General features: G+C 47.9%; 1 protein-coding gene across 4 annotated transcripts in view; it reads left to right on the plus strand.

Annotated features, from left to right (window-relative positions):
* Window positions 1-24,036, plus strand: part of DNAH10 (dynein axonemal heavy chain 10) — a 133,203-nt gene that overhangs the window by 82,569 nt on the left and 26,598 nt on the right. For all 4 annotated transcript variants that reach the window (XM_055322253.1, XM_055322254.1, XM_055322257.1 and 1 more), the window contains 13 exons: window positions 920-1,065; window positions 3,287-3,439; window positions 4,569-4,829; window positions 6,563-6,735; window positions 8,090-8,183; window positions 8,738-8,905; window positions 9,454-9,642; window positions 13,070-13,241; window positions 16,895-17,098; window positions 17,743-17,823; window positions 20,656-20,853; window positions 21,366-21,527; window positions 23,235-23,409. In XM_055322253.1, the coding sequence (XP_055178228.1) occupies window positions 920-1,065; window positions 3,287-3,439; window positions 4,569-4,829; window positions 6,563-6,735; window positions 8,090-8,183; window positions 8,738-8,905; window positions 9,454-9,642; window positions 13,070-13,241; window positions 16,895-17,098; window positions 17,743-17,823; window positions 20,656-20,853; window positions 21,366-21,527; window positions 23,235-23,409 (2,176 nt within the window). The remainder of the gene's footprint in view (window positions 1-919; window positions 1,066-3,286; window positions 3,440-4,568; window positions 4,830-6,562; window positions 6,736-8,089; window positions 8,184-8,737; window positions 8,906-9,453; window positions 9,643-13,069; window positions 13,242-16,894; window positions 17,099-17,742; window positions 17,824-20,655; window positions 20,854-21,365; window positions 21,528-23,234; window positions 23,410-24,036) is intronic.

A 24,036-nucleotide genomic window follows, 5' to 3' on the forward strand; every position in this document is an offset into this window, starting at 1 on the left:
TCACAGTCCCCCGGCAGCTGGCCGGCCAGGGGAAGGAACCAAGGAAGAGAGAAAGAGGAATGAGCGAGGCAGTATTGTGTGAGAGGTGCTGCCTCACAAGGCTGTGGCCCTTGGATGTTTATGTGTCCAGCTGTATTTTTAACGTACTCCTCTGGCTATTTAGAGAATAGTGGCACATGGCTGGTGTGGGTTCTGGTCAGAGGAGATGTACTCATTTCCTCAGGAACCAGTCAGGATTAAAAACGACCAGTGTAGGAGTGAGCTGGACCTGGCTTCGTGGTTTCATTCTCTCTTTAGATAAAGTTGTCGGGCAGGAAACCAAACCCTGGAGGGATGTGGCTGATGTTAGCAATGGGGAAATGGAGTTTTTAATATCCTGACTATAAATCAGAATTGGATATTAAAAACAGTTTGGGTGCTCTAAATCTAGACTATGGCAGGGATTCCACAGCTGTAGAAATGTGTCAGACTCACCAGATTAGACCCTTAAAATGGGTGAATTTCATGACATATAAGTTATACCTTGTAGAGCTATTAAAAATAACAGTTAGGAGGTGCCTGGGTGGCTCAGTTGGTTAAGCATCTGCCTTTGGCTCAAGTCGTGATCCCAGGGTCCTGGGGTTGAGCCCCATATTGGGTTCCCTGCTCAGCGGGGAATCTGCTTCTTCCTCTCCCTCTGCCCCTCCCCTCTGCTCTCTCTCTCAAATAAGTAAATAAAATAAAAAAAAATTAAAAATAATGGTTGTGGTAAGGAGGTTCTCCTAAGAAGACTGCACCCATCCATGCATTTTCAAGGCCATGTCTTGGGTTTTTGCTGACGCTTTTTATGAGATGTTTGGGATTCCGTGAAGCTCCAAGTTCCCACCTGCTCACCCTGTGGCATTTCCATGATGCTCCTGTGCTTTATCATGTTCCTTAGTTCATACGGTGGATACGACACGTATTACCTGGGTGCTGGAAGAAATGGTCAAGATCAGGCAACCTATTCTCTTGGTCGGTGAATCTGGCACCTCCAAGACAGCCACCACCCAGAACTTCCTCAAAAATCTGAATGAAGACATCACCGTAAGTCACTGTGCTTGTCCATTGCCTGCTGCTGCATAGCAAACGGCTCCAAGGCATAGCAGCTCAGCGCCACAGATGCTGCACACCTCCCCCTTCCCGCAGGCCGGGAATCCGTGAGTGGCTCAGCCGGGTGGCTCTAGCTTAGGCCCTCTGCGGAGCAGCTAGCCAGCAGTCGACTGGGGCTGCGGGCGTCTGAAGGCCTGATGGAGGTCCCTTGCAGACGCCCACTGGTGTAGGCCCCCCACACTCTATCGAGGTGATTCACAGGGGTTCCTGGGTGACCCGTGCAACGTGGCAGAAGTGAAGGCAGAGGATGTCCCAAGTCATCAAGGGTGGTGTTGCATCTTATTGACTCTCTGCCTCGGACATTCACTCTGGCAGATGCCAGCTGCCACGCAAGAGGTCACCCAGCAGCCCTGGGAGGGGTCAGTGCAGGGGGAGCCAAGAACTGCCACCTTGGGGGAGGTGTTAGAGGCTGGCTATCATGTTACTCATCTCTGGTTTGTGACTTTGAAAACCGGAAGGTTTTTCCTTCCTTCCTCCATCTCTGTGTTAAATGTGGGAGCGTCTGACATGGGTCAGACACTGGCTAGCCAGGTGCCATGGAGGCAGACAGCAGTGACCCTGCAGTCAGGTCTGGAGGGACTCGCAGTCAGTGGGGCAAACTTGAAAATGAACCCGTGAAACATGACAGTGCAGAGTGAGCCAGGGCTCCAGATTAGGAGGGACCACGTCAGTGCTCCTCTCTGTACTCAGAGTTGCCCACGCAGGCCACCTGCTCATCATTTCAACTGTCCTGGCCTAAAACAATTTTTATTTAGTATTTTAATAACTGAGAAAAGACTCATGTCTCCTCCAGGAAGCTGCCTGTGGTTCCCACGATATCCAGGTCATGTATACTTGACCCAAATCCACTCATTGGCCCAGTGCTAGTTTTTGTTAATATCCATTCATATTTAAGTTTCTAGTTCCTGTTTTGCCTTCTGGAACTTCCAAGGGGAGCGAAGTTTCCTGCGGCTTTCCTCCCTGGCTTTCATACTTAGCTTGTTGCCCGGAAACCACGTGGTCCTCTGGGGCAGGGAGTGGTCAGCCAAGCTTGGGCATAGGCATCACGTGAGGGATGTACACAGGACTGGGCCAGACTGCCTGCAAGTGGTTGAGCCCACTCACACGCTGGCACGTGGAAACATGGTATATTTAGCTTTAAGGATGTCATCCCAGAGGGTGCAGAGGGATGTTTACCACCAGAGGGACCTGCAAATTTGTGGGGTCAGGCAAACAACAGTGATGTTCAGAAACCCCCACCGTGATGCCCTTCCACTGGGACTCAGTAGCTGATGCTTATCCCCCCAACAGGCACATTTGAGCATATTCGCTATAATGAGATGCACATTCACCTTCGACATGTTGGGCTCCTGTGCAGCTGCACCAGTGAGCCCCTTAGAAGGCAGTGTTAGCCACGGTGGTGGTTCTTAAGGGTGGTCCCTAAGCCAGCAGTATTGCCTGAAAATTTGCTTATACTACTCTAGACCTATTGAATCGGAAACTCAGGATGGGGCCCTGGGAGCTGTGTGGCACTAGACCTCCAGGTGACTCAGGGGCACAATTATGTGCGAGAACCTCTGGCCAGTGAAGTCTCAGTAATGCGCTAAGAAGCGCAATTGGCCGGCCCTGGGTACGTTCTGTGCATGAGGACGTGCTTTCTGCACAGGGGCTGGGGGACCTCCCTCAACTTTCTCTCACGGGGTCAGTTCCACAGGTGCTCTCTCAGACCTACTTATTAAGATGCAGCAGGCATGACAGTCACTTATGGTTGAATATTATTGCCTTGTCATACTGAAAATACCTTTGTGGATTTCATCTCCTGTGATAAAATCACCCCATGACATAATCCAAGCAGGTGTTATCAAAATTGTCTTACAGATGTGAAACATGAGGCTCTAGAAGGTTAAACCTCATTCTGGAGGTTCTCCTAGCCAGAACTATGCAGAACTAAGAACACCCTTCCCTGTCCACAGGCGCCCAAGGCCCACACGCAGCAACTCACTGTTGCCTCATATAACCTGCCAAAGGTGAAGAATGAAGTACAGACACACAGTGGATTATAGAAAAGTTCAGATCCCAGTGAATTTGCAAAATTTATGGTAGCTCACGGTCCAGCATTTCCCGCTGGTACTGTGAAGAAACAACCGCCTTCTGGAATGATCCCTCTCTGTTCCAGATTGTGTTAATGGCCAGTTTCTCCTCCCGCACCACCTCTATGGATATCCAAAGAAATTTGGAAGCAAATGTGGAAAAACGAACCAAAGACACATATGGCCCACCCATGGGGAAGCGCCTCCTGGTGTTCATGGATGACATGAATATGCCGAAGGTAGCGTCAGGGCTACAGAGTGGGGAGCGATGGGGCAAGGCTGTGTGCTTGTGTTTGTGTTGCTGTGTATGTGTATGGCATTCATGAGTGGGAGAACATGTGTCTTCATTCTGCATAACACCTGCAGGGTGCTGGCTATGGGGAGCCAGCTTAGGAGACAGTGTTACTGGAGTATTCTTACACAGAGGGACTTTTCCCTACAGATTGCTCTCCTTGCTTTCTTGAAGGAGTAAGCAGGCAGCAGGCAGCCTCCAAACTCTTTACAGCATGTGTTTGAATAAGTGATTTCCCAATGAGCCTATAGCTTAGATGATAATATTGTTCTCAGTCCCATATACATGGGAAGCATAGGGCCTAGACACTTCTCCGGGGTTCCTCTGGAATTACCAATGAAGGGAAACTTTAGCATGCATTCGGAGTGTGTTTCTGGGGCTAGAGCCTGAGAGGTGTGAAGTTTTCTTTGTACTGAAATGTAAATTTATGTAATTCCTGCAGAACCATGTTTTTTCCTCTGAAAATCTATCTTCCAAATAGACTGCAAAGCCAGGATCCACCCATCCATCCGTGCATGCACGCATCCATCTATCTAACCATTCATCCCTGTATCCACACACTCACTTATGCATCCATTTATGCATCTCTTCATCCATTCATGTATATATCTATCCATGCATGCACCCACACATCCTTCTATCCATCCATCTTTCCATCCATCCATCCATCCATCCATCCATCCATCCATCCATTCCTCTATCCACACACTCATCCGATTGTGCATCTATTCCTATATATGCATGCACCCACACACCCTTTTATCCATCCATGCATCCATCCAATTAACATATATTTATTGAGCACCTCCTATGGGTCTGGTGCTGTGCAGTGATGAACAAAACATAGTAGTCCCTGCCCTTATGGAGCTTATAGTCCAGAGGGGGAAGACGGATTAAAAAAAAATTACAAATGAATATATAGTGGCAAACCTTCAGAAACCCTATGGAATGAAAACCAGAGTGCTCAGAGAGAGGAAGAGGAAAGACAGGAATTAGTTTAAATGGTCAGGAAAGGCATCTATGAGTTCTGCTTTATGATACTACCATTATCTCTTTTCTTTAAAAACAAAATCAAGGTGGATGAATATGGCACACAGCAGCCAATTGCCTTGCTGAAACTGCTGTTGGAAAAAGGCTACTTGTATGACCGTGGGAAGGAGCTGAATTGTAAAAGCATTCGGGACCTCGGCTTTATTGCTGCCATGGGAAAAGCTGGAGGAGGCTGCAATGAAGTTGATCCGAGATTTATTTCACTGTTCAGTGTCTTCAATGTACCATTTCCTTCAGAGGAGTCTTTGCATTTAATTTATTCCTCCATCCTGAAAGGCCACACTTCGGTAACTTGCTTTTAATTACCAGTCTAACCTGGAGGACCTTGTGTTGGGGAGAAGTGTATGTATGGTTGACTTAGGCATGAGGCACAGCAGGCACAAGGCCCGCAGTACTTTTGGGGGTCCATGAACGTACTGTGACTTCTTTTAAAACCAGAAGAAAAAAAGAGAATATAATATAGCCTGGATTATATTCATCTGTATACCAGTGCAGTCATAATATATATAATAATATATAAAGTCATATATTTTTATGGAGGATGGGGCCCAGAAGGCAAAAGTGTCTTGTGTGCACAGAAGTCATGATGTAGCCCTGAGTTACATGTGCCACATTGAGTTGAGTCAGTGAATCAACTAGGGGACCAAGACCTGGAGTCAGGTCCCATTCTGCTCCCTGGGTAAGTCCCTTGAGCTCTCCTAGACCTGGTTCTCATCTGGAACAGGGATAATGATGGTGTCCACCTCACTGAGAGTCTGGGAAAATGAAAGGAGAAAAGGGCACATAAAATGTGCAGCACAGTGTCTAGCACACAGAAGATACTCATTAGATACTAGTTACCGCTCTCATTATGATGGTTTAACTTGGCTACCCCTCCCCCCACAAATGGAACCCATTCACTTAAATGATGACCTTCTGGCCCTGCCATTTCCCTCCTATAATGAGATTTGTGCACACAAAGCCTTGAGGGGCAGGAGAGGTAAAGATGTGGGATGGTGAGGTGTAATCCATAGAAACTGTGGGCACCTGGCATGTTCGTGCCCTATCATAAGCTATTCAGTGTCAAAACTGTGAGTCTACACTGGTCAAATCAAACTCAAACCAAGGACTGGTTTGGGTTTTGGTTTCACATCATGTTGACTTGTCAATGTGAAAATCTAGGGAAACAAAGCAAATCAGATGATGTTTCTTTGGCCTTCTTTTTTTCTCTCAGAGAGAGTATGTGAATGGGGGTGGAAGAGGCAGAGGGAGAGGGAGAGGGAGAGAATCTTAAGCAGGTTCCATGCTCAGTGTGGAGTGTGACTTAGGGCTCAATTTCATGACCTTGAAATCATGACCTGAGCTGAAATCAAGAGTCAGATGCTCAACCAGCTGAGCCACCCAAGTGCTCCTTTTTATCTCTTCTTTAAAAATTATGGTACAATTCACATAGTGTAGCATTAGTTATTTTAACCAATTTAAAGTTTTGGCATTGAGTACGATTCCCAATGTTGTACAACCATTACCACTACCTAATTTCAGAATATTTTTGTTACCCCAAAAGCAATCACAATCTCCCATCCTTCAGCCCTTGGCAATTGCTAATTTGCATTCTACCTTTGTAGATTTCCCTCTTCTGGATATTTCAGACAAATGGAATCATACAGTATGTGGTCTTCTATGACTGGCTGCTTTCTTTAGCATCACATTTTCAAGATTCATCCATTGGTAGTGTGTGTGTCAGTACTTTGCTCTTTTTTTTTTAAAGATTTTATCTATTCATGAGAGAGAGAGAGAGAGAGGCAGAGACACAGGCAGAGGGAGAATCAGGCTCCACGCAGGGAGCCCGACGTGGGACCCAATCCCAGGTCTCCAGGATCAGGTCCTGGGCTGAAGGAGGCGCTAAACCGCTGAGCCAACCAGGCTGCCCAGTACTTTGCTCTTTGATAGGGTCAAATAAACATGCCACTGTATAGATAGATGACATTGGTTTATCTGTTCATCCACTGATAGACACTTGGGTGTTCTTTTCATTTTTCAGGTGTTTCATGAAAGCATCATAGCTGTGAGTGACAAGCTGACCTTCTGCACATTGGTGCTTTACAAAACCATTGTGCAGGACCTGCGTCCCACCCCATCTAAGTTCCACTACATCTTTAATCTTCGGGATCTCTCCAGAGTTTTTAATGGTCTTGTCCTCACTAATCCAGAACGGTGAGTTTGTTTTGTCTCACTAACATGTGGCCCATTGGCATCATGATGGTTTTTCCTATTCTTTTAAGACAGAGGACTTGTCAATGAATTTGATGAATCAGTGTATCAATGAATATCACCCAATGTCTTTTTGTTTATGAAGAAAAGAGTTAAATGTATGGTTAATGCCTGATGACTTGTTAAGCCTGTAACTTGAAGACAGGTAGATCCAAGAAAGGCAGATGTGTGGATGACATGTGGACAGCTGTACTTAGCCCTTTGGTGGGATTGCTCTGCTGATCATTTGTTCCTCATTCTGAAGTTACCTTTTTATTATGCTGAGTGAAGTAAGTCAATCGGAGAAGGACAAACATTGTATGTTCTCATTCATTTGGGGAATATAAATAATAGTGAAAGGGAATATAAGGGAAGGGAGAAGAAATGTGTGGGAAATATCAGAAAGGGAGACAGAACATAAAGACTCCTAACTCTGGGAAACGAACTAGGGGTGGTGGAAGGGGAGGAGGGCAGGGGGTGGGAGTGAATGGGTGACGGGCACTGAGGGGGGCACTTGGCAGGATGAGCACTGGGTGTTATTCTGTATGTTGGTAAATTGAACACCAATAAAAAATAATTTTTTTATTAAAAAAATGAAGTTACCTTTTGCTCAGGCAACTGAATTGTTAGCAGTTGCTAATTGGTTATATTATGTGTGTCTGTAGGAGAAGTAAGCACGGAGGATAAAAGGATTTGAATCTAGGTATAGAAATTTTCTTTTTGAAACTAGGCTTATGTATTTATGTTAATGTATATAGATTTTCAAGCATAGTCCGATTTTGTGGATTCATATTGAGTCCACAAAATATTGAAAAGTGAATTAGCTGATGGCTTTTCATATACCCAAACTTATTCTCAGATCTCCATGAAGGGTTTGGAATGATGGTTTAGGAGAAGACAGCTCCAGTATGTAGGGGAGAGTAAGGGCTCTCTGTCAAAAACCAGAGAAAGTTCAAGAACTAGGGCCAGATGGAGCTGGTTCTTAAAAAAAGAAGCTGCCAGTGGCCTTGATGCCGATTTTAAATTCATGAGCTCCAGCAAGTAGGAGCAGTGTCAGGTTCTCATTTTATGTCATTTATGTCATTTACAGATAATGTTCTTTTTCTTCCCTATGGAGGATAAATTATAGATGATGATTTTATGGTCTTTACACTTAATTTGTTAGCTTCCATTAAATTTCATTAATGTGAGAACAGGGGAAGAAAAGGACTATAGAAATGTCCTTTTCCATGCTCTGTGTATCCATCTGAAAATAGTAGCATTTAGCCCCCTCTCTCTAAATGACTTCATGACTGATTTTGCCCCTTCTATCATGTAGGTTCCAGACAGTGACCCAGATGGTGAGAGTCTGGAGAAACGAGTTTCTGAGGGTCTTCCATGACCGATTAATCAATGAAACAGACAAACAGCTGGTCAGTACATCAAACTATAGCAGCAAATTAAAAACTAACCACAAAATTCTTCTCTGGGTGAAATACACAAGTGTAAACCCCTCCCTTACCATCTATATCTTTTTTTTTAAAGATTTTATTTATTTATTTATTCATTCATGAGCGACATACCAGAGAGGCAGAGACAAAGGCAGAGGGAGAAGCAGGCTCCCCATAGGGACTCCAATGCAGGACTCGATCCCTGGACCAGGATCATGCCCTGAGCCAAAGGCAGATACTCAACCTCTGAGCCACCCAGGCGTCCCATCCTGCCATCTATATCTATCTATATTTATAGTTATAGCTATCTGTGTCTATATATCTATATCTATCTATATCTATTTATGTAGTTCACCAATTGGGGAAAAATACATTAATAGAAGCTGAAAGATAAGGGAGGGTGGATTATTACATACCTTGTAGCAGTTGGAAAAAAGAATTACTTCAGATAATCTTAGCATGTGTTCTTTTTTCTCATGAGTTTTAGCACATATATGTTGTTGAGTTTGGGTCCTTAAATGATCTTCTGTCAAAAGGTACAAGACCACATAAGAGACTTGGTTATGGAGCATTTTAACGACGATGCAGAGGTGGTGATGAGAGATCCCATCCTGTTTGGAGACTTCCGGATGGCCCTGCAAGAAGAGGAAACACGCATTTATGAAGACATCCAGGATTATGAGGCAGCAAAGGCCTTGTTTCAGGTTTAGATAGCGTTTACCTTCTCCATAGGCTCACTTTTCCTGGGCGCGCTTCTCAGGGGAGTCAAGCAGTGCAGGGTGCTCAGGAGGCAGAGCTGGGAAGAATACCCGTGCCTCTGTCTCAAGGTTCAGAATGTAGGTTTGTGTCCAGGGGTGATTATCACGTCCAGGGGTGCATAGAAAGACCTGAAGAATGTGTTAAACACATGGACCCCTGGGCTCGCCTCTCTGAGTTTCCTTCCTTCAAGTCCATGTCAGGTCCCAGGGTTCCAAAGCACAGTCAGGTTTGGGAACCACTCAGCTGACTCTGATATTTATTTTCATTTTAACTCATGACTTGAACCTGCTCACTGCAGGCCGATCACAAGCCAAGGGATCAAAACCTTAACTGTCAACACTAGATTTAGTCCCGTAAACCTAAATGATTTTAATTATTTCAACCGCTATAGATTATTGAAAAGAAAATCTCTTCTCCATTCTTAATTCCTCCTGGACAAAAGGAAAGAGTCTCTTAGAATGCAGTGATCCTTTTAAATTTTTTTTAAATTCAGGAAATTCTTGAGGAGTATAATGAAAGCAACACCAAAATGAACTTGGTTCTCTTTGATGATGCTCTGGAGCACCTAACCCGTGTGCACCGCATCATCCGAATGGACCGTGGCCACGCCCTGCTGGTCGGGGTTGGAGGTTCAGGGAAGCAGTCTCTTGCCAGGTTGGCCGCCTTCACAGCTGGCTACGAGGTAAGTCAACCTCCCTTCTTAGAAATAGGTTTGTTATACCAATTTCAGCCATTGGTAGTTCATGCCATGTATAACAGATCATGACATGATGTTTTCATAGAGTGTAGAATTGTTTTTTTTTTCCCTTGTTACTATTTTAACTGAATGGCTGAAGAATCTAACTTTTGTATTATTTTTGGAATGGAGACTATGTGAAATCAAATTTGAAAGTCAAATATGAGCAAATCTTGTGGTTTGTGGCACATATTCATATGGAGGAGGGATTGGCCCAAACCTCCATGGACCCAGCATTCAGGTCAGCAATTTGCCAGCTGCTGTATGCTGTATCTGCACAACCAGCCCTCACAATTCTGGGCCATTCCTAAAATCTCTTTAAAACAAACAAACAAACAAACAAAAAACCCCAAACAACAGCTTTATTGAGATATAATTCACAGGCCATACAATTCACCCATGTGCGATTCAGTGCTATTTGGTGTGTTCACAGATCACCATAGTCTATTGGGGGACATTTTGTCACCCCCAAAAGAGATCCTACATACTTTAGCTTTCTGCCCCTCACCCAGCCTAAAAAAGCACTCATCTACTTCCTGTCTCTACGGACACCCTATCCTGGATTCTCATGAATAGAATCAATAGAGTTTGTGATCTTCTTTGACAGCTTCTCTCAGCGTAATGCTTTCAGGTACAATCCATGTATCAGCAGTTCCTTCCTTTTTGTGGCTGAGTCATGTTCTGTTGTCTAGATTGACCACATTCTGTTAATCCATTCATCTGTCCATGGCCATGTGGGTTGTTTCCACCTTTTGGGCATTGTGAATGGTGCCACTATGAACGTTTACATATAAGTCTCTGTGTCAACAGGTATTTTCATATCTCTTGGAGACACACCTCACAGTGGAATTGCCAGGTATACACAAGTCCATGTTTAATCATTGGAGAACTGCCAGATTGTTTTCCCAAGTGACCATATCATTCCATAGTCCCACCAGCACCATGGGGGTGGGTGGAGTTGGGGGAAGGTTCCTGTTTCTCCACCTCATTCTTAGAACCTTACAGTGAGCCCTACTGGCCATTGGCAAGTCACCTGCAGGGACCTCTCCAGGTGGAGATGTATACCACACAGGCAGGCCCAATTGTGAAGAGTCATCTCCACAACTCACTTGTTTATTTTTGCTTTTGTTGCTTGTGATTTACTGTCACATCCAAAAAGTCATTGCCAAAAAAAAAAAAAAAAAAAAGTCATTGCCAAGACCCATGCATGACAACGTGGTTTCTTTTCTTTTTTTAAGGAAATATCAAATATAGGTATTGAGTACCGTGGCATTATGGTTGGTTTGTTCATCCTGGTTGGTTTGTTCATTTAAATGCCTTAATTAACTACCAGTAGTGGCCACAACAAGGATATACTGATTTATGCTACTGGTAATGTCCATTTCTCTCTGTTCTTGCCAACACTGGCTATTATCAATCTGATATTTGCCAGTATTGTAGGCGAAAAATAGTGTAGTTTAAATAAGCACTTCTTTCTTCAATTCAAAGTGAAGTCTGAATATCTTCTTATGTGCTCATTGGACATTTGTCTTTTCTCTTTTGTGAGTTGCCTTTTTATGTGCTTATTGATTTGTGAGAACTCTTTATATAAAGAGCAATTGTGGCTAGTCCAATGAATCTAGCTTGCAGTATTTCACCAATATTGACCTTTTATTTAAAGTATTTATAAAAAAAGTGAAAAAAAATTGGTTGATTTACCTTTAAAATCTGATAAAATATGTAGGGATACCTGGGTGGCTCAGTGGTTGAGCATCTGCCTTTGTATAAGGTCATGATCCCAGGATCCTGGGATCGAGTTCTGCATCGGGCTCCCTGCATGGAGCCTGCTTCTCCCTCTGCCTGTGTCTCTGCCTCTCTCTGTCTCTGTGTCTCTCATGAATAAATAAATAAAATCTTTTTTTAAAAACCCAAAATCTGATAAAATATGTGATCAAGGGGCACCCGGGTGGCTCAGTTGGTTGAGCACCTGACACTTGATTTCAGCTCAGGTTGTGATCTCAGGGTGGTGGGATTGAGCCTGTGTCAGCTCTGTGCTCAGCAGGGAGTCTGCTTGGGATTCTCCCTCTCCTTCTGATCTTCCTCCTGCTTGTTCTCTCTCTCTCTCAAATAAATAAATAAATCCTCAAAAAATATGTGATCAAAATGTAATTGTTTTATAATTGAACATTTTTCTAGACAAGTTGGTATTTTCTGTTGACCAGCCCTGGTAAATCGGACATTCCTGTGAGGTAGTGGTCATGCATCTTGGCCTTGAGGAATGGCAGAGGATGTCCAAGGGGTGGAGGCGGAGGATGAAAGAGTGCTGGGCTGTTGCTGGGCCCCAGGGAGTGGAGGGGAGGTTGGGTAGTGGGATCACAGTGAGCCATTCATGCCTAAGTGCTGTCAGGAGCCTTGGATGGGATGTGGGGGCTGTACTCAGGGAGGATGAATGGGGTCTGCTGGCATCAGATGGAACTGCAGGCGGAATATTTGGTCGCAAGTTATCTGTGTTGCCTTGAGTGAGTGAGTGAGTGAGTGTGTGTGTGTGTGTGAGAGAGAGAGAGAGAGAGAGAACTTGAAGGTCTGTGCGACCAAGGGAGTGTGAGCTTATGAGTGTGAGAGTGCACAGAATGCCATGCAAGGTATGAGCGGGACAGAGGTTGCATGTGCCCTCGTGCGTGGGCGTGCATTGGGGTTGAGGGGAGGCAGAGGGACCAGGATGTTTAAGTCACTGTAAACTTTCTGAGCAGTCTCAGAACTGAGGTCGGTAGCTTGTAGCTTAGTTTGTGCCCTGAGGCCAAAGAAAATGAACAGATGAGAGGACTGAAGTTTGTGTCCTCATTTACATTTATGTCTACTTAGTGAGATTTTTAAATCTAAGAATTTAAAATGGCTTCTTACTTAGTTTCCCTACATGTCTTCCCACAATCTCTTTCATTTTCAATGAACTCCTAATGCGGGGGGGGGGGGGCTTGCACACACATTATGATTGTACTTGTGTATGTGTGTGTGCTGTTTTTGGCCCATCTCTGCTCCCTCCCCTCACCCCCACCCCCATTCCGGCTGTCCCCCTACCCTGTGACTCAGATGACTCATTTAACAACCGAAGGTGTCCTTTTCTCTGCCATACTCACATGATCCCATCTGCACAGACCTGTGTCCCCTGCGTACTTTCACCCCCTACACATGTGTGCATGTGCAGCATGTCTATCACAGCTCACTCAACACCAAGGGATGTCATAGTTTCCTGAGTCTTGGGTTTCTCACTCAACAGTGTTTGTGAAAAATGGCCCGGGTCATCTGGTTTTGCTGTCACTCATCCCCCTTAGACAGCTGCACAGTCTGACCCTCTCTGGGCTGGTTGTCTCACCGCTGTTGTGCTCTGTGTTGGCAGGTGTTTGAGATCCTTCTGAGCCGAGGCTACTCTGAGAACAATTTCCGGGAAGATCTGAAGAACCTTTATCTCAAACTCGGGACTGAGAACAAAATGATGATCTTCCTGTTCACGGACACCCACGTGGCCGAGGAGGGCTTCCTGGAGCTCATCAACAACATGCTGACATCAGGTACCGTGGAGGCTGCTCCCACACGGGGTGCACCGGCTGGATACAAAACCAGGTGAAGGGGACCCTCAGCGCAGGCCTGGTGGGTCATGTCCAGCAGATTAGACGTCACTTTCTGGGCAATGACGTGGTCCAGGCTTATGTTTTCACAGGTCCCTCTGGCTGCCCTGTGGAGTCTAGATAAGAGGGAGATAAGAATAGGAGAGGGTGGCAGATGACAGATGACCTGGGTCTGGATGGGGTGGAGGGGAAGTGAGAATGGAAAGAAGTGAGTGGATTCCTGAGGTATTTTGGAGGTAGAGCCAACAGGACTTGTACAGATTGGATGAGCGTGAGGTAGGGAGAGCCCATCCAGGGTGGCTCCCAGTTCTGGCTGGAGTGAGTAGCCCCGTTGCTAGGAGGGGGAAGAGTAGATGTGGGTTTGTGCCGCTAGGAGGGTGTGGAGTGTGCTACACTTAGGAGAAATCCAAACGGGAGGTCAGGTGGTATATGGATTTGCTAGGGCTGCTGTAACAGTACCACGAAATGGGTGGCTGAAAACCACAAATACTTGGGGCACTGGCTGGCTAGGTCAGTGGAGTGTGTGACTCTTGATCACAGGGTTGTGAGTTCAAGCCCACACTGAGGGTAGAGATTACTTTTAAAAAAACCTAAAACCACAAACATTTATTGTCTCACAATCTGGAGGTCCCGCATCAAGGTGTTGGCAGGGGTGGTTCCTTCTGGGGCTCTGGGGGAGAGTCTGTCCCAGGCCTGTCTCTAGCTTCTGCTGATTTGCTGCCGGCTTCTGTGGATTCCTTGGCTTGTGGATGCATCACCCTGGGTCTGCCTTCGTGTTCTCCCTGTGCGTGTATATCTGTCTCTGCACCCACATTTCCCCCTTCCCCCCCCTTTTCCCCCCTTTTTATATAATAAGGACACCAGTAGCACTGGCTTAAGACCTACTCTGATGACCTCATTTTAACTTGATGACTTCTGTAAAGACCCTTTTTCCAAGTCAGGTCACATTCTGAGGTCCTGGGGACTTCAACATCTCTTTTTGGGGGGAACACAACTCCACCTATAGCAGATGGGCTATGGGGGCCAACTTGTAGGGGTCTGGTTCTCAGAATAGGGGCCCAGGGTGGAGATGTCAATTTTAGCATCACTAACAGGCTTGGAGAGCCACCATCTGTGGGGAGAGTGTGAGAAATCAGGTGAGTACAGGACTGGGTTCAGGGAGAAGGCGAGGAGTGAGCCAGAAGCTGAGATGATAGGAGGAGAACCAGAAGCGAGTTCCTGTGTCTCTGGCAGTACACGCAGCTGTGATCTAATTACAGCAGGACACGAAGCACCATTAGCAAAGGGGAAGAGGCACATGCCGGGGGAGGTCTGGGGAGCCAGGCACAGGCTTCCAGAACCCTCTTCTATGGCAGTAACTATGGCAGTCACATAGGACATGTTTAACTCCTCCCGCATCTGATTCTGACAACCTTTGTGAAGTGCCATCTCCTGGGAAAGCCCATTAGAAACTCAGAACCCAAGGGTGTTCAGTGGGGGCTGGTCACAGTGGGCACCTGCTGCCTGGCACCAACCCACATTCCAGAATCCCAGAGGGGAAGCAGGTGGTCAGTATAAACCACACTGTGTGCAGATGAGGCACTCTGATCGATGAATGGTGGTGGGAATCCTCCCCAAGTCCAAGTTCCCGGACGCCGGCCAAGGGCCAGCCCCGTAAGCAGGCCTCTGTAAGGCGTGCAGCCCCAGGCCTGCTGCGTCAACTTGGTTCTGTACGGGAACCCATGGGATATTTAATAAGAATGCAGGCTACTCATTTGAAATGGTGTAGATAGAGTGAGATCAATGGGCCTGAGCTAGCGAGAATATGGCAGCTCTCCTGTGCTCAGGGGGCTCTCTCTGTGCCTTCCTGCGAACCCCATTATTCCAGAATTTTCATTAGGCCTGAACGGCGGAGTGTGTCCCCTCTTGACCTCTTCCACATTTCATCGTGCTTTCTCATCTGTTTCTGGAACCTGTCTCTTCCTCGGCGTGCCCTCTAGCCTCCATCAGAGCCAGACCCTTCTCATGTCTGACCTCAACTCTTCACTCACGTCTGCGCTGCTCTTGGCTTCCTAGAGCACCGCCGCCCGTGCACGGCACTGGTTCCCTTTCTCTGAAGCCTCCAGTGCTCTGGTCTCTGCGGACTGCCTCTGTTCCTGCAGCCTGTGTTCTTTCTGCCTCCTGATTTGCCGTCCTGTCCTGTCCTGTCCTGTCCTGCCCTGCTCCTGCTGGCCACTCTCTCCCTTTCTCATCAGCCTCCGCGGTTGCAGGTGCTGGCAGTGCAAGTCAGGCCGCTTAGCGAAGTTCAAGAGCAATGGAGGAGTCAGGGCTGTTTCACAAGCCTGAGAAAGCCCAGGGGGCTTGGTTGGACCCAGGTGCTCAAAAGATTGTGGCTACAGGTTCATCCCTCCTGTGCCCCATCTCGGCTTTACCATTTTTCTCTTGTATTTGCATTTTTGGATTTTCCCAAAGTAATTAAAACAAACAAACAACAACAACAAAAAACCAAGCCCCAAACAAGCTCCACCTGGAGCTCCAGACGTGCATCGTCCTGGCTTAGCCTGGGTAAATGAGACCATCTTTCCCAGACGTGGGGGCCAGGCTGCCTGGAAGGGCTTCCATCAGCTGGCTCAGCTTATGCACCCATGCCCGAGCCAACTGCCTGGGGCTCTGATGGGGCCGCCAGACCACCCAAAGCCTATGCAGGTGTATGAATGGAGGAGAAGTGATTCTCCAAAGGGAAGAGGGACCGGTGGCCGGGAAGAGGGGACGGGCAGGGAGGGAGGGGCACAGACAGCAGAACTTAGCTCCAGTGCCCTGCAGGGCCTCTCCCCCACCAACAAAAGAAGCCCCCTCCACAGTGGCAGCTTCGTGGGTCCGGGATGCCCAGGCACCACAGTCCAGCTCCCGACACGGCATCGAGCACATGCTTCCTTGGGTCGGCACCAGACTTTCCGCACATGGGTTGGGTTGCAAGCGTGTGAGCAGGGCTAGAAGTGTCAATCCGTCCTTTTCTGTGTCTGTAACCCCCGCTGCAGGGCTGGGGTATATATTCTGTGAAGGCTGAGAGTGCTCCAGGGACCCTCACTTAATAGCTTCCCGGATGGTCCAGGTTACTTATTTTCTGAAGCCCTTACACTGACTTGGCAGCAGTTTCTCATCCCTGGTCCTCGTGACATCAGTGGCAGGGGAGTCTTTGCTGCGGGGCTGTCCTGGGTATTACAGGCTGGCTGGCAGCACCCCTGGCCTCTCCGTGCCTGATTCCATTAGCATCCCCACCCCCCAACACACACACACAAGCTGGGGCAACCGAAAATGTCTCCGGACATTGCCAAGTGTCTCTTAGGGGGCACAGTTGTCCCTGGTCAAGTACCCCTGCTTTGCCGCTCACGATCACCCCCCCAAGGTACGCGGGAGGCACTTATTCTTCCCATTTCACTGATGAGATTGAGGCTCAGAGGGATTCACCCTCAGTGCATGAGCCTGGGGCCTCAGAGTTAGGGCCCCTCACCTTGGTGTCCTCTGCTCCTCTGGTGATGCTGTGCTCCCGTCATTTCAGTGCCTAGAGGAGACGATAACCCCGAGGCTGAAAAACCCATCATGTCTCTGTTTTCTAGGAATCGTACCCGCACTTTTCCCAGAAGAGGAAAAAGAGACGATCCTCAGTCAGATCGGACAAGAAGCCCTGAAGCAAGGGATGGGCCCGGCCAAAGAGTCTGTGTGGCAGTACTTTGTGAACAAGAGTGCAAATAACCTGCACATTGTCCTGGGCATGTCGCCGGTGGGGGACACCCTGAGGACCCGGTGCAGGAATTTCCCAGGTACCCCTGAGCTGAGCCTGCACATCCTCTCCCCCCTTCCGCAGGGCAAAACAGGAGACGGTCACTGGGCAGAAGCGTGGGCTCTGCTGTGTAGTGTGGGTCCCGCTCTGTCCCCCACAGCTGCCGGCAGGCTCTCGGGCTGCCCACAGTGGGTGCTGTCCCCTGATGCGAGGAACGCTCATGGGCCCCAGTGCCCAGCCCCTAGTGAGCTCTCCGCTCTCTTCCGTCTGGAACATTTGGCCAGCCTCATGGAAGGTGCAGTACCTAGACCTCTAGAGTGGAGGTTCTGAATTTATGGGGTGATTTTACTGGCCCCCACTCAAGGACATTTGTCAATGCCTGGAGACAGTTTTGGTTGTCATGCTGGGTGGGGCAGGGAGTGTCCTACTACAGTCCAGCTGATGGAGGCCCAGGTGCTGCCAAATATTCCATGCTGCACAGATAGCGCCCCTTCTCCCCCCGCCAGAGGATCATCCAGCCCAATGCCAGTCACGCTGAGGTTGAGAAACTCTGCTTTGAGTGAATTATTCCTGGACACGTCCAGCTCTTTCACCAATGTGCTGGGTGCTGAAGACCATGTCGATGTCCTCAAGCATCTCAGGGTTGCCAACTGGTCATCTCTTTTGTCTCTCCTTCTTTTCAAGGTCTTGTGAATAACACTGGTATCGACTGGTTCATGCCCTGGCCTCCTCAAGCCCTGCACGCGGTCGCTAAGTCATTTTTAGGTACGTGCAACAAAAAGGACTTGTGGGCACCTTTCTGACTTTGAATTTTGGTCCAGTGGATCCTGTCACCGTTCGCCCCCAAGGCCATAAATAGTTTTTAAGTTTGTTAGCATATTTTTGGTTTACACTGTGTTTTTTTTTTTTTTTTATTTACGATAGTCACACACACACACAGAGAAGAGGCAGAGACACAGGCAGAGGGAGAAGCAGGCTCCATGCACCGGGAGCCCAATGTGGGATTCGATCCAGGGTCTCCAGGATCGCGCCCTGAGCCAAAGGCAGGCGCTAAACCGCTGTGCCACCCAGGGATCCCCTACACTGTGTTTTGATCTAAAGGGATTTCAAAGGACTGGGGTGCCTAGGTGGCTCAGTTCAGTGTCCAACTCTTGATTTCAGCTCAGGTCATGATCTCAGGGTCCTGGGATGGAGCCCCACAATGGGCTCTGCACTCAATGGGGAGTCTGCTTAAGGGTTCTCTCTCCTGCCTCTGCCCTCACTCATGCTTGCATTTTTTCTCTCTCTCTAAAATAAGGATGTTCTAAAAAATAAAAGGATTTCAGGGAACTTACAAGGACAATTTAGGATAAAACTGATCAGATAGCATCAAAGCAGGGGTTGGTGCACCAATTGTGACACATAGCTTTTGTTTTGGTAAATAAAGTGTGATTGGAACACTGACTCATTTGTCAATGAACATGGTGGCTCTGGCTGCTTTTAAGCTTCAAACTGCAAGGTTGAGGAGTTAGAGCAGAGACCACATGGCCCATGTAGCTTGAATATTTACTGTTATGCTGATCCTTGCCCCAAAGGATGCCCGAAGGACCTTTTAGTGGACTGATTATCAGTCAGTGCTGAATTTTCTCAGAAGTTTCAAACACTTAAGTCCTTGATTATTAATTTTAATCTTTGAAATAAGAAAGCAAGTCAATTTATCTTTAGGGAAAAAGCTTTTTATCTGCAACTAACTTGAGCAGATTGATGGCAAATGACACCGGGTGGCCTTGTAAATAGTTTCCACCTTATAAATATGTATTTAGTAAATAAATAATTTGTCCCTTTACACAGGGAGCACTCATAATTTTAACACACAAGGGAAAGGGGCTAGAGAATGGCCCTGTGCTGACAATCTAACTTAGGAATCAGCAAACTTTTTCTGTAAAGGAGCAGATGATAAATATTTTCAGCTTTGTGGGTCATACAGGCTCCATTGCAACTACTCCTGCCACTGAACCATGACGGCAGCCACAAATAATGTGTACGGGAGCAGGCATGGCTGTGTTCCCATGAAACCGTGTTTACAAAAACAGGCAGTGGGACAGATTTGTCCTGCATGGTCTGCCAACCCCAGTATAGATAGATGCACCTGAGCTTCCATGGGCACGCGAGCCATCCCTGCATGTTAACAGCACTTAGGTTTACTTTCAGCATTCAGTGGCTCTGTGTCATAAATAACACCACATGGAATTCGCTTAGAATTTTTTTTTTCGGGCAGCCCGGGTGGCTCAGTGGTTTAGTGCCGCCTTTGGCCCAGGGTGTGATCCTGGAGACCCGGGATCGAGTCCCATGTTGGGCTTCCTGCATGGGGCCTGCTTCTCCCTCTGCCTGTTTTCTGCCTCTTTCTCTTTCTCTGTGTTGCTCATGAATAAATAAAATCTTTAAGAAAAAAAAAGAATTGTTTTTTTCTTGGAAGAGAGTCCCTGGCATTGGGCTAACTGTGCCCCAAAGTATGGATATTTGTAAGGCAGAGTTTTTCACAGATGCCATAAAATAGGCCTGTAGGCTGTGGTTTCCCGGTCCCTGGTGTAACTTAAGGTCAAATCCACAGCATCTGGCTGAATGGTTACTTTTGGCCAATCTTTTCTTCCTTCATTTTAATTGAAGGCACATTCTGCTTTGCAGTGAGTGTGTTTTGCCATCTGTCAGATAGTCCAAGGGACGTGGGTTTAGCCCTGGAAGAGATGTTTGATTTATTGCTTTAACAGACTTAGAGGGAGGCCTGCTTTGCATACACTCTGTGCTGGGGACAAGGGACACAGCAAGGACGCTGGGTGTATTTCCCTCTTGAGACCCTGAGTCCCCCTTCCTGAACAGTGTCACAGCCAGAGGAAGGGAAAGAGAAACTGCCGGAGCATGGATGGGTCCTGTAGTCCAGAAAAAACACCAACCAACTGGCAGCTACTCTTTTCCTTTCTCTATTAAACAGTTTTAATACCACTTTTTTTTTGTATTGTGGTAAAACATCTATAACATAAAATTTGCCATTTTAACCATTTTGAGGAGTGAAGTTAGTGGCATTGGGTACATTCTTATTGTGCAGCTGCCAGCACCATCCAGCTCCAGACCTCCTTCCATCTTGTAAAACCAAAGCTGCTCCCCATGAAGCACGAACCTCCCATTCCTCCCATTCCAGTCCCCCAGGAACCTCTCATCTACTTTCTGTCTCTGAATTGGCCTGTTCCAGAGACTTTGTGTGAAGTCTAGTCACGTAACATTTGTCCTTTCGTGCGTGGCTTCTTATACTCAGCATGTTCTCAAGGCTCATCCACATTGTGTCACGCGGCAGTTTCCTTTCTTCATTGAATGGATGGACCACATCTGTTTATCTGGTCATTTGTTGGTGGACACACAGGTCACTTCCAGTTTTGACTGTTGTGAGTAGTGTGGCTCTGTGCATTGGCCCACAGGAGTCTGCTTGAGTCCATTTTCAGGTCTTTGTGGGTCTGCACCTGGGAGCAGAATTGTTGGGTTGTACAGGAATTCCGTATCTGACTCTTTGGGAAACCTGCTCTTTCCTGTTGTCTAAGAGGCATTTTTCCCATCCTTTCTCTTCAGGGACAAATCCGATGATTCCGATGGAAAACATAGACAGTGTGGTAGAGCATGTTGTTTTGGTCCATGAATCCGTGGGTGAATTCAGCAAACAATTTCTACAGAAATTGAGGCGTAGCAACTATGTAACACCCAAAAACTACCTTGATTTTATTAACACATATTCAAAATTGCTGGATGAGAAAACCCAGTATAACACGGGTAAGACATGGGAATGGGATGGTGAACAAGTGAGGATCCAAGGGCTGACCTTCTCTTTAAGTAGGTGTTTTATTAGCAAGACCAGACACACTCCAGATTGAGACAAAATACAGCATGTTCTGGATATTACATCTTAGAGTGAGTCTTCTGGGTGGGCAGAGGCCTGGCATGCTCTTCTATTTGTCAGTGTTGGGTCTTGCACTTTGTAGCTCTACTTCTTCACTGCTTAGAAATATGATCTGATGGCAGCAGCATGCTCTGTTGGAAAATGCCTTTGAAAAAAATTCTGTGGCTCCAGCCATTGGCCAAGGGAAGCATGGTTTTCAGAAATACATTTATTTTGGCCGATGTGGTCCCAGCATGTCAGTGGAGGTACTGAGCTATGCTTGCTTGACATCTCATGAAGATGACTTTCTTAATTGAGCCCCAGTGGGATGAATCACAATGAGGCCCCTGGAGCGCTGGGAACAGCGCCTACCCTGGTGATGAGTACAGCTCCTCTCTTTCCTCAGCTCAGTGCAAGCGTCTGGAGGGTGGGCTGGACAAGCTGAAGGAGGCCACCATCCAGTTGGATGAGCTGAACCAGAAGCTGGCCGTGCAGAAAGTGGTGCTGGCGGAGAAGTCTGCTGCCTGTGAGGCCCTGCTGGAGGAAATCGCCACCAACACAACCATTGGTGAGTGTGGGGACAGCTCTGGGGGCGGGGACTCCCCCAGGTAGGACAGGGAGACATTCCTGAAAAGCCGCTTGTCAGCCCACTGTTCTTCTGTGCTCGATGACCATTCTCGCACGCAGGTCTTTTTGGGCCCCTCCTGCTGGTTCCATGCGACAGTGAGCTCCCCTACAGTTATTCCAGCCTCCTTCTCACCGCGCTGCTCTGTTCCATCTCCTCTGGGATACCTTCCCTGCAGACCCCTCTTCTCGTCACCTTGACAATTCTGAGGGTTTCACGGTTGTGACCTCACCTCCTCCTTCCCATGTGTGTCTTCCTGCTGCTCCAGCAAGAAACTCCCCCAGGGCCAGGATCCTTCATAGTGGCAGGGCCTGTACACACTCTGCACCCTACAAACGCTCAGGTGATGCTTGACTGCGGACATGACTCCCTATGGAATACCGGATCAGAAAACATGAGGGCATCTGGCATACATTTATTGAGTACCCACTGTTTTAGTTCTCTGGGGCCATTTCCTGAAGCAGAGTCAGCATGAATTTTAGCAGCACCCCGGAGTGCACAGGAAGGCGAGACACCAGAGTGGTTACAAGTGTGGCCATGGGTGCTCAGGCCATGGGTTCCAGTCCTACTTGGGTGCCCTCAGACAAGTGACAACATACTCATTTCTTAGAGCTACGCAAACAAATGACCCGTGTGTGTGTGTGTGTGTGTGTGTGTGGGGGGGGGGGGGGGGGTTTTCAAACAACAGAAGTTTAGTCTCTCACAGATCTGGAGGTCAGAGTCTGAAACCAAGGTGTCAGCAGGGCCATGTTCCCTCCCAAGGTTCTAGGGGAGGACCCCTCCTTGCCACTTGCAGCCTCCAGTGGTTTGCTGGCAATCGTTGGCTTTTAGGTTCATCTCAATGGCTGGTGCCATTGGCACATTACCTTCTTCCCTCTATGTCTTTGTGTCTTCCTGCAGTCTTCTTATAAGGACACAAGCCATTGGATTTAGGACCCACCCTAACCCAGTAAGACCTCATGGGGACTAATTAGATGTACAAAGACCCTCTTTCCAAATAAGGTCACATTCTGAGGCTGCAGGTGGGCATGGATTATGGGGGACACTGTTCAACACAGTCCACCTACTGTGAACTGAACCCTGTTCTAAGCATTGGGGTTCCAGCCCTTGGGGAGATGCCTGCATTCTAGTGAGTGGAATCAGACAATCAGTGAGCCAATAATTAGGCGAAATGCCAGATTTCTATCAGTGTCATGAAGCAAAGAGAGCGGTGAGGTCGAGAGCGATAGAAGGGACAGGCCACCTTAGGAGGGGTGGCTTTTGTGTGGGGCCTGAATAAACCTAGGAAATGGTGATGAGAAGCAGAGAGAACTCTGTCTGTTTCTCCATTTGCTCCAGAAAAACAGGGCAGCCCTGGTGTCCTCAGCTCACACTGGCCAGCAGGGTTGGGGGCTGGCCTGTGGAATGGAGTGGTGGGACAGGGGGTGGCCAGTCAGAGTCAGAGCAGTGGTCCTGGTGTTGGAGACCCCATGCCCCGTGAGGACTTCTATTCTAGTAGTAGTAACACCCCAGGCCATCGTATTGGCCAAAGTGAGTTAGATCCCCTGACAGCCCACTGACCTGGGAGAGCTATGTGTCACTTTGTCCCAATGGTTGTGGTCTCTCCTCTCCCTGCCCAGTAGCTGCCCTAACCTGCCCTTCCCCCCACAGCTGAGGAAAAGAAGAAGCTCGCAGAAGAAAAAGCCATCGAGATAGAAGAACAAAACAAGATCATTGCGGTGGAGAAGGCTGAGGCCGAGATGGCCCTGGCCGAGGTCATGCCCATCCTAGAGGCTGCCAAGCTGGAGCTGCAGAAGCTGGACAGATCAGACGTGACCGAGATTAGGTAACTGATGGCAGTCTCCGAGTGTGCTTGGCCACCTGTGTCGCTCCTGACAGCAGCTACTGTCATCACAGCAGATAGGCATTCCTAGAGCCATACCGCAGGCTGACTACTGTGCTATAAGCACTTCCCTGGGTGGGTGCTGGCATTGCTGTTATCATCCTTGTTTGAAGATGGGGAAGGTGGGGCCCAGCGTGGTGAGGTGGCTTGCCCCAGGTGCTCCCAGTCAGCAGGTCGCAGGGCCTATTGCCTTTGAACCTGGGCTGTCTCACAGAAGGGAACTGAGTTCTGGAGCGGGGTGTGCAGGAGAGGTGGGGCTTCGCAAGCCGGTGCTCTCCTCAGGAAGCCCACTACTGTCTGCCCTGAACACCAGCCAGGCACTTGGTGCAGGGGGCAAGCGCCCTGCTGAAAATACTGTGACAGCTGCGTCCCTGACTGAGGACTGATAGGGGATGCTCTCATCCACTTGGAGCCAAGCCGTGTGCCTGTGGGGAAAGTGGCTCCTCATTGTGGCCCCAGGCATTTGGCAAGTCAGTCTGTGAAATGACTGCAGCTCCCACAACCAGAGGCCTCCCAGGAGAAGGGGCCCGGGATGGCGCCTGCGGGGAGCTTTCTCCCCACATTGTGTGG

This window comes from Nyctereutes procyonoides, unplaced genomic scaffold (assembly GCF_905146905.1).
Source record: "Nyctereutes procyonoides isolate TBG_1078 unplaced genomic scaffold, NYPRO_anot_genome, whole genome shotgun sequence".
Lineage (NCBI taxonomy): Eukaryota > Metazoa > Chordata > Mammalia > Carnivora > Canidae > Nyctereutes > Nyctereutes procyonoides.